The sequence below is a fragment of the Perissodus microlepis genome, chromosome 20 (genome assembly GCF_051167445.1).
Source record: "Perissodus microlepis isolate ML-2025 ecotype Zambia chromosome 20, ASM5116744v1, whole genome shotgun sequence".
Lineage (NCBI taxonomy): Eukaryota > Metazoa > Chordata > Actinopteri > Cichliformes > Cichlidae > Perissodus > Perissodus microlepis.
The window spans coordinates 5242840-5253710 of NC_140480.1; the positions used below are offsets into that span (position 1 = coordinate 5242840).

The 10871-nt window shown below is 41.5% G+C and overlaps 1 protein-coding gene across 9 annotated transcripts in view; it reads left to right on the forward strand.

Moving 5' to 3' along the window:
• The window catches only part of casz1 (castor zinc finger 1), a 170392-nt gene extending 164876 nt beyond the window's left edge, over positions 1 to 5516 (forward strand). For all 9 annotated transcript variants that reach the window (XM_084918122.1, XM_084918121.1, XM_084918124.1 and 6 more), the window contains one exon: positions 301 to 5516. In XM_084918122.1, the coding sequence (XP_084774248.1) occupies positions 301 to 1586 (1286 nt within the window). In that variant the 3' untranslated portion in view covers positions 1587 to 5516. The remainder of the gene's footprint in view (positions 1 to 300) is intronic.
• Positions 5517 to 10871: the final 5355 nt, after the last annotated feature.

A 10871-nucleotide genomic window follows, 5' to 3' on the forward strand; every position in this document is an offset into this window, starting at 1 on the left:
GATAAGAGGGTTGGTTAAAACTCCCAGCTCCGCCTTTCTTTGGAGGCCCGAGACACCCTGTAAAAGTGTCATGTCTTACAGTCAATCTATCATCCCCCCCCTCCTCCTTCTTTAATCATTCTGGAAATTAAGGATTAAAAAAATAGCGGCTAGCTGTGCTTACTCAGCTGTGAACAACTTCTGGCTGAGCGGGGTCGGACATTAGGGTTTTAACCAGGACAGTCACTTGTTTGTAAGTCTGTGGACTTTATTATTTTTTTTAGGATTATTTTTGTTAATGTCCTTATTTCTTGTTTTTAGGCAACACCATCTCCATTCCCACGGCCACTGGTGCAAAGAAGCGCTTCTGGATCATCGAGGACATGTCCCCGTTTGGCAAGCGCCGAAAGACCGCATCGTCACGTAAGATGCTGGACGAGGGGATGATGCTGGACGGATTCCGGCGCTACGACCTCTACGAGAACTGCAAGGACTCCAGCTGCCAGTTTTCTCTAAAGGTCACCCACTACCACTGCACTCGTGAGAACTGTGGCTACAAGTTCTGTGGCCGCACCCACATGTACAAGCACGCCCAGCACCACGACCGCGTAGACAACCTGGTCCTGGACGACTTCAAGCGCTTCAAGTCTTCGCTCAGCTGCAACTTTCCTGACTGCCAGTTTTCAGGCAACAGCACCCACTTCCACTGTCTGCGCTGTGGTTTCCGCTGCACCGACAGCACCAAGGTGACGGCCCACCGCAAGCACCACGGCAAGCAAGACGTGATCAGCGCTGCTGGCTTCTGCCAGTTCAGCTCCAGCGTGGACTGCGAGGTTCCTGACTGCAAGTATAAGCTCAAGTGCTCACACTTCCACTGCACCTTCCCCGAGTGTAAGCACACAGTGGTTGGCATGTCCCAGATGGATTCCCACAAGAGAAAGCACGAGAAACAGGAGCGAGGCGAGATTCCGTCTGTGTCGCCGAAGCAGGAAGCGGCGCACCACCTGGGAGGAAATGTGGCGGCAGTCCCTCCATCCTCCATGGGTCTGTCTACTTCCTCACCCGGTGGCCTCCACAGTTTGTCCCACAACATCATCACCAGTACTCCCTCCATGATCTACCAGACAGGCGGCATTGCTTCTGACTATAACCACTCATACCCGCCATCCTCCATCAACTTAGACAGCTCCCTCAACCTGGGCACAGACACCAGCAGCTCACTGTTTTTCCTGAAGAACGCTGCCGGTCTGGGCCTCAGCGATTCCCTGGACCTCAGCAAGAAGATCCACCACGACGCAGCGCGATCAGCCCACAACCTCTCAACCCAGCTGGGCCTGCCGGCAGCTCAGGACGACACCACGGGAACATCCGGGGAGGCCGAAGATGACATGTCACCAGAGGAGGAGGTGCAGGCGGAGGAAGAGGACGAAGAAGAAGAGGAGGAGGATGAGGAGGAAGAGGAGGCAGAGGATGATCTCAACACTGACTCAAACGATGATTCAATGGCAGAGCCTGACGGCGAAAAAGACAATGGCCAGAGTTTCGATGCTTCCGTTAACCACACTGATGCTTCCCAACTGGAAAAGCAAGAAGATGCTGACCCATAAAAAACAAAAACAAAAAAAACACACAAAAAAACAAACTGAGTTTAAGAACTGCAGAAAAATTCTGTGTACTATGATTAAACGAAAAATGAAAGTGGCCTCATTTATCATGTCGAGAGACTTCGGACAACGACAAAAAACAACGAGAGCGTGGCGAGAATGATGGCCCGAAACGATTTATTATGATGTTTACAAGATGACCAACATTATTAATTCAATTATGCATTAAAGGAAAAAAAAGATTACGAATGGAGACACACAGAGTTAGGGCCCTGTTTCACACATGGGACAGCAATGTAAAGCATTTTACTACACATCAGTCTTTTTGTGTGCGTGCATGTTTGACTTTAATTTATTTTCATTTTTTCACTTTTTTTGTGTGTGGACAAAAAAGAAAAAAAAAACACGTTAGAAAAACAAATCTCTCTATATAACTATATATGTAAGTGTGTGTGTGTGCGTGCGTGCGCGTGTGTGTGAAAGATAATATACAAAGGAAATTGCTGGCACAGGCGACATGAACTGCAGAGCCGTGGATACATAGAAAAAGGGACATGAATCACTAAGGGAAAAGGATGTGTTTCAAACATTTGATCTTTTTTCTGTATTATTTTATTATTAATTATTATTATTATTATTAGACACTGAGAGAAAGGGGTTACATTTTGCTTGTTCCCATCTCTTTGGTATTGTTTTTTCTCCTTTGTTCTCAATGATACGTGGACTCGACCAGTAGCTGTCGGTCTCAGCTGCAGTCAGGCGTCCTTTCAAGCCGCCAACCTCGACAGTTCTCTCTGACATTCTGCTAGAAGTGTTTTCAACTAGCACCGACTCCAAGCTTAACCCTTTGTAATTTTTAGCCCCAATGTGGAGGAATCAAGTTTGTGCGTGGGTAGTGCACTTTTCTATTAGCTGACCATGATGATAAGATATACTTAGATAAGTCATAAGTATATTTAAAAAAATATTTTTGTTACCATTTGCATCTTTGCATTAAAAAAGATTGTCCTTTTTGTTGTGTTGTTATAGTCAGAAGCATATCGATCTGTAAGCCGGAGAGGTCTTGATTAACGCCCGGCAAGTCACGCGGGGGATGTTTGGTTGTTGGAGGGGCGGGTGGGGGCTTCAAGACTGACCAGAGGAAACGATGAGGCACTCAGATGCAGCAGCAGGAGGGGTTGGGGTAGGGGTGGGGGTGGGATATAGAGGAAGTGTCAGGGAGTGTGTTTTATGTTGAAACTGTACAGACCGAAAATGTCTCACAAAAAAAAGACGAGAAAAAAAAACGGCATTTTTGTTTTCCATTCACTATGGCTGTGGTTGAGCTCCTGTTGTAATGGTTTTTATTTAATATTTATGTGACCTTCCAAATGAGAAATTTTTAGAGTGTTATTGCACTTTTTAGGTTCATTTTTACCATCTGGGGAATGAAAAAAAAGGAAAAAAAATAATGATATATATCTTTTAACAGGGAATTTGCTTTAAAGATGTTGTTTTAGTTCACTTTTTTTTTTTTTTTTGCTTTGATGCACAAATAGATGTTAGTGTGACAAAGAACTGTTGTTCTGTGGTTTATTTAAAGATTGGTTTTTATTTTTTGCTTCTTCTGTAATTGGACAGTACAACGATTTTAAAAAAAGGAAGAAAAACAACGACAATATAAAAAAAAGGAAGGAAACGCGGTGCGTCGGGAAAACGGCGCTCCTGTATGAAACACTAATACGGACTGTGATTTCAATTAATTCTTAAGGAGTTCATAGCAATGCTCACTTACTGTAGTACTAAATTATAAACCTGTCTAAACCACCCTCTGGTTTTTATTGAGCGAATATGTACGACTGAGGAGTGGACACACTGATCATGAATTATCTCCTGAGCTTAGCATTGGATAGAAATGATCACAATATAGGGATAAATAATGTGTGTAGATGATATTCCTCCAGATATTGTTTTGAGAAGAAGAAGAAGAAGAAAAAATAAGGTTGTACAGTATTTTCCTCTGTAAAAAATGACTATATATGAACAAAATGCTCTTTGATGAACAGCTTCCTTTAAAAAGAAAACGGTAAAAAAGGAGAAATGAATAATAAAAAGTTAAAAATTCAAATAGCCTCATCATAGTTTGCTTGTGTGCGTGACCTCTCTTAATTAGAAGTTGTTCATATTATAGCGGCGGCGGGATGCCGTTACATGCCGTATATTTTATTTCTTTTCTCTCAAACTAAAAATACACTGATTTGAATTCATTCATGGATGTTTCTCTCTTATTTATTGATTCATTTGATTCATTGTCATTTTTCTGTGCATGATCTCTTCCCCCCCCCCCCACTCACACACACACAAACACACCCACCCCCACCCCCCCCCAATCCCTCTCATTAACTGAAAATCTTGGTTTGTATTTACTTTGCTGTGGGCGCAGACTGAACTGTCTCCCGGGACTCTGTTGCAGAGCAGAGGCATTTACTACGTTTGTTTTGTTTTCTCTTCATTTGCTGAGATAACTGCAGGGGCTGGGAGATGTTGTGTACTTGAATTCAGTTTAGTGTGTGTGCAGGTTTGTGTGTGGGTGTGAAATTTTGTTAAAAAAGAAAAAAAAGTAAGAAAATAAAGACGCTGTAATTATTATGACGCATGATCGGTAATGATTCAGCCTGAGGTCGTTTTTAGTCACATGTAGGGGGAAAGCTGCTGCTGCTGGACAACAGCAGGGCAAAAGCAGCACTCCTTTTTTCCCCTCTGTGTCAGTGATACTACTGAAGTGTGTGTGTGTGTGTGTGTGTGTGTGTCTGTGTGTCTCCTACTGAGAGAGACTGATAAGCCGTGGCTGTTCTGTCCCACCTACTCAAACCTGCAGTTCAATCCATAACCTCATTTTCCTGCTTGTTCCTCTATAAACTCAACTTTTTTTTCACCAAAATAGATGAAAACGCACAAACACACACATAAAAAGACAAAAAAAAAACCATCTGCATTCATGCAGGTAGAGGAATCAACAATATTTGTTGTCGGAGTTGTTCATTCTTCACATTCTGGTGTGAGAACAGGATCAGAGCGAGGACCATTACTGAGATTTAGAGGTCTGCTACTGCTAACAAGATGGCTCTCTGTGTCTTGCTCACTGGTAACAGGGCACATTTATTATTATTACTTTTTTTTTTCTCTCTTTAAGCCATGTGCTGGTGTCTCCTCCCAATATTTCATGTCACCCAGTGGCCAGTGTGCTGACTCTGTCCCCTCGTCTACAGCTGTTCCTGTCCTTACTCCTTCTCTTCCTTGTGATGTTTTTTTTTTTTTTAATAAAAAAAGAGAAAAAAAAAGCACGGGTAAAGGCATCACCATCTGTCTGCCAGCTGGTATCCTGTATATAATCTACCAGGGAAAAAAAAAGGAAAAAAGAATAAACATGAAAATTATATTACACAAAAACCAGACGGAAACGACCTCCAAATCCTGCATAGGCTGCTGCTGAAACGACAGATCGTTTTACTGTTTTAATTAACAGAGTAAAAAGGATGGTATAAAAAATGTGTGTGTGTGTGTGGGGGGTAAACAGAGATGTATTTCCACTGCTGGAAAAATGTAATATGAAAGCAGCCTTCTTACTGCAGAGTAGTGGATAAACAGAGCAACAATTTAGACTTTGTAAAATATATTGCACTTTTGGACTAAAAGCCATCTCCCGTTAGCGTTCAATTTGGCTCGATTTATGAGACGTTTTATATGAAAAGTAGACAATGAAGCAATTTTTTAAAAAGTCTCTACTTCAATTTGTTGCCCTTAGCGCTACTATTCATTCTCGTCGTGTTGCTTATTTCCACTTGGATACAGTGCTGTTCATCTTCATTGTTCTATATTATGTTTTTGCATGTCTTATGCAAACATTGAGCTTTTCACTCAGTGAAATAAAAAAAACCATACTGAATAACTTTAGGCCTGTTTCCGGTGTCAGTGTGTTTTTGAATTTTAAAACATGTGTATGACACATCTTTGAGCAGATTCATACCTTCTGCTTTCACACAAAACAACCTCGAGTTTTATGTTTTATAAGCCTCAACTGTGTGTTTGTGTGTGTGTTATTGTGCCAGGCAACACTGACAAGCATTTGGTTGATATGCCAGGAACAGGTTGAGTGAGTGTATGTGTGTGTGTGAGCAGCGTGGAGAGGCAACAGTTGAGGCTGGGAACATACACGACAGGTGTGCACTGCATATGTGGTCACATGATGCCTATAAGGCAGATTAGGGCCCAAACAGATGAAGCGCTGCTTAATGGCAGCTTTTATTAAGTTCACAAAGCATGGGGGGTGGGAGGGGGGTTGAGCAGAGGAAAAGCAGGTGGCTGGGCCTGTGCACTCGTAAGATGAAGACAGATATTGTACAGTGTAGTCTGAAGAGGGTAGCCACTGTGGAAGGATTTATGGAGATTTGTCTATCCTGGACTTACTGCCTGCCTGTTCCCCAATCCTGCAGCAATAGACAACGAGGGAGAGCTGGGAGAGAAAAAGACTAGCTAGCAGCTAGCCATGAAACCAAAGTGGGTGAACATGCATAATGAGAATAAAGTATAATAATAATAATGGTCAGCCACTGTAACCACACAGAAGGCTCAGAAAGCAAGAAAAAATGTGCAGCATGTTAAATATCAGTCCCAGGAAATTCACAAACTAAGTTAACATTTGAGAACATCCATGCACTTCAGAGAAATGCCAGCTGATTAGGGCAACTAACAGATAACACAACCTACTGTATATACACATTCCTGGCACTTCATTAGGGACACCTGTAGCTCATTAAAACAAATAGCTAATCCGCCAGTCACATGGCTGAAACTCATTTAGTGCATGCAAAAAAAAGGCATGTAGCCACAATTAAAGCTTAACAGAAAGTGTGGTCACATGAACACGTGCGGTGTAGTGAAGAGTAAATATTGTGCATGTTCAAGTGCATTTACAAAATTAGCCTAAAACGTCAAAAGAGCAGGAACTTATAGTGTGAGATATAGATTCGTACTTTTTTAGGTGCAGCTGGAAAAAAAAAAGGTGTTGATGTGCATAATCGTGTGTGTTCTCACTTTGAGTGTACTGCACTGAGGTAAAGTAAAGGTGTGAAATCCACAGAAAACTTTAGATCAGTAAGGCCAGCGAAGGCACACGAGATTGGTTGTTTTGAGTGTTTGCACTGTATGCACTTTGTGCGACGACTGCTGACATGAAAGAGCATCCACAGCGCCATGTGTTACGACCTCAGACGTCGGTACAGTGAGAGGTATCCACAGTACATTTCAGTTAAGTCCACATCCCTTGGCCAAAACTGCCTCCAGGCACATGTCACTGAAACAAACAGTGCTCCTGGTCTGCTCTGCCTGTCTCCACCTTTGTTGCTTCCTGTTACTGTAAGGCCACATATGAGTTACTGGAAACTGGCAAATGTTGATTTATTGGAGTGGAAAAATAAAGAAGAATTAAGCCATCATTATCAGGATTTTAATTTTAACAAAGGATAACATGGATCAACTAGACAGTCCTAACGATTAACTTATTATTGCTGACTAAACTCTGGAGTTCAACTTCTTTCCATTTTAGCCTTTATTTGCTTCGATTTTTTGACTCTAACTGTCCTATTTTGGTTGTGACTCCAGGATCATTTCTGGCTCAACATGGCATCATGTACTACTGAACACCAAGAAACTGGTGGAGACCAAAACAGAACATAAATTCTGCTCCTGTAGAAACCACAAGTTACTAGCCACGTTTTTCACATTGTACTTACAATGTTGTGGAGAAGAACTACTCTGCCCACAATCAGAAATTGAAACCAACCAAGCAGTGATTGTAGTCAGAAAGCAATAACACGGCTAAACTTCACTAAACACACTACATACTACAAAAGATATTTAAACCTATTGTTATACCAGAACACACGGTAATGAAAAAGATTGATATAAATATTAACTAATTCAATCTGTGATTATCTTGAATCGTGAATTTGGGGTGTATTATGGAATATATATATATGAGTGTGTGTGTGTGTGTGTGTGTGTGTGTGTGTGTGTGTGTGCTCGCGCGCGCGTGTGTGTATTAAAAAATTCCCAATTAAGTCTTTTGTATGACCGTGATTCATTTCAATCCTGGTTAGCTTGGTTCAAAGCTAAAAACTCTTAATCGAAGGATTTTTTCATAACGTCAAGAGTGGAAATGAATCATTTTGAGAACCACAGCCTATAAAAAAAGCGGGGGATCACTGTTGAGCTCTATAGGGTATGGTTTAGAGTAGTCAAATCCAGCCCTCGCTTATCTCAGCTCGAGGCTTTGAGTCAAGACCAGCTAACCAGCGGCTGACGTCATGGATGGATGGTGACTACATCCATTTTGTTCACACACAATCAATAGTATAAATAGGTAGCTGTGTATTTGTTTCCACTGTGTGCAGTTGGGAAAAGAAAATCAGGTGAAGTAGTTTTGATGACCATTTTATTCGTGGTCACTTGCTAGTTAGCATGCCCGCTACCTAGCTTGCTGATGCTAGTGCTTCTGGGCATCCTTAACAAGTAAAACCTTTCATCTTGGTCTTTTAAAAAAACAAAAAAACAGGAACATGTTGTTGGGGTTTTCTGTAGATTAGCTTACTTAGCCATGTACTTGCTTCTGCGGTTTAAAAATTTCCTTGTGACGTTAAGCGAGAAAACACAAAAAAGTTGATTTGCCATGGGAGCTTGTTGTTTGAACGTAATAGTAATAGTGAAGTAACAAATACGTCTTCACTCATTCTTTAAAACCAATCTGGTTGAACCACAGAAAACTACTTCACGTGGTAATGAGTACTTACAAAATCTTTTCTTCACCTGAGTTGATTTATAACACAAAAGAAAAAATTCACATGAACAACCACACTAAGATGGTTTTAATTTAAAATAAAGACCTAACAATATCTTAGAGCAGCGGTCTCCAACCTTTTTTGCGCCACGGACCGGTTTATGCCCGACAATATTTTCACGGACCGGCCTTTAAGGTGTCGCGGATAAATACAACAAAATGAAACTAGTACCGGTACCGAAAAAACAGAAGATTTATTCATAACACACGTGAAAAGACCAAGGAAAACCGAGTTAACGATAAAAACGATAACAAAATAACGCTGAAAACCGATAAAAACCCTGAAAACCAAAAATTTCAGACCTGAGCCTCAACTCTCGCGGCCCGGTACCAAACGACTCACGGACCGGTCCGAGGCCCGGGGGTTGGGGACCGCTGTCTTAGAGAGTAACTCAACAATTCCAGGTAGCGAATTTTGTTACATTCAGCTGGTTAACATAATTCAGACAATGGACCTTGGGAGATTACGATCCTGGAAGAGTACATCTACTCAGAACTGGCACACAGGACCTTGAGAACACCCAAAGTGCAAAAGAGGAGAACTGACTCAGTGATAGTCACTCAAGTGGTATATTTAATACAAACTTTTCGGCAGTGTAATTACACTGAGAAGCATAACTGTCAGTATAGTCTTTTATATCACGTGACAGATGATGTCAATGCAACATAGGTAGAGAGAAGCTGCAGTAGAGTATCATGGTCTTTATATGTAGATGGAGTAGCACGGTTTGTTCTCACATATTTGTGCAGTTTGAAGTCCAGTGGCACCATCTTTTTTTCTTCAGAGCCAGACTACACAATACTCAGGTCTGAAATATATGGTCATCATGTCAGTATAGTTGTAAATTCTTCCTGTGACTTGGCTGAGACACATATCAGGCAACAATATTGATCTACCAGTCATAGATCCAGTCTATCACCACTTATGTGACACGGGATCAGCGGGGAGGAGCTATGAGTTGACACCTGGAAAAAAAAACAACATAAGTGCATATGAAGCAGTATGCTAAGATTTTCTGCCTCCCGTGAGCGTGTTGTTGCTGAAACACCTTTAAAAACCTGCAAAGAAATACACAAAATTATACACCACACAAGGCACACTGGAGCAAGTCTTTCATGAGAGCTTAACAGCAGACGGATTTAGACTGTGACATACTTTCAGCTACACCAGTTGACGTCTGCCTTAAATGTAGCAAGAAAAGTTATTATAAGCAAATCCTGAAGCTGCAAAATTGAGCTCTGGCCACAAATAGAGAAACATTTTGCATAAAATGAATGACCCGTCTTGAGTCACATTGTGTCATAAGAGCAGCTTCCTGTTGATAGGGCCCACAGGTATATAATATATTGCGTGTCGTGTATGTATGACATGTCTGCTCCTCTCATTTTACTACTTCATTGGCCCATTTATAGTTTATGTTTTGGGATGAGATGTTTCCGTCATCTCTTTCAGCGCTGTGCCCCGGTTAGACCTCTCTTTAAATCCGCTGCCCTTTGCAATAGATGTTCATTTATCTATTTTTGCATGTGTATGAGCTTATTTTGGAAAGACCCAAGTCACATTGCAGAAAAGGGGGCTGTGTGAAAAACACTGCTTTGCCATTGGTAGCAGCTGTTGCTGCTGAGACACCTCTGAGGAAATGGAGAATTGGACACACACTCATCCAATTTACCATTAACAAGACCTTATTGGATGCATGGCCTTAGAAACATGTGGCTTTGCCTTATGTGGCTCTGTTTAGATATGCTGCTGTTGCTCTTGAATGTTGGGTCTGTGATATTATTGGCATCAAAAGTTAGATTAATGCAGAAATCTCAAGTCTATCATTCAGCTTCAAGAATAATGTGCAAGAAGAAAAACATTAAATGTGTTGTCATCACCTGACGGCAGCTCCTCTTGTATTTTCAAACCCCTTATCCCTTCAGTGTCTTGTGGCATAGATTCAGAAAATAAAGCTGCTGGAAACATTGGTTTATATTGACATGATAGCAGCACATTGTGCATGCATGGTGCCAATTTCCCGTTCCACCACATCCCGAAGGTGCTCCACTGGATTGAGACCTGTTTGAGTACAGCGAACTCATTGTCTTGCTTAAAAAAACAATCTGAGATTAATAGAGGTTTATGAAATGATACTTTCTGCTGGAAGCAGCCCTCAGAAGATGGGTTCGCAGATGTAGATGGTCACAAAAGGATGGACAGGAGCAACATTCAGGTAGGTGTTGTGTTTAAACAATGCTAACCCCTAAAAGCGTGCCATGAAAATATCCTCAACATCTTCACACCCGCACCACCAGCCTGAAACACAGATACAAGGCTGGGTGGATCCATGCTTTCATGTTGTTTATGCCAAATTCTGTTACAGCACAAAGTCAAGACTCACATTTTTCCGATCTTCTGTTGTCTTAATTTG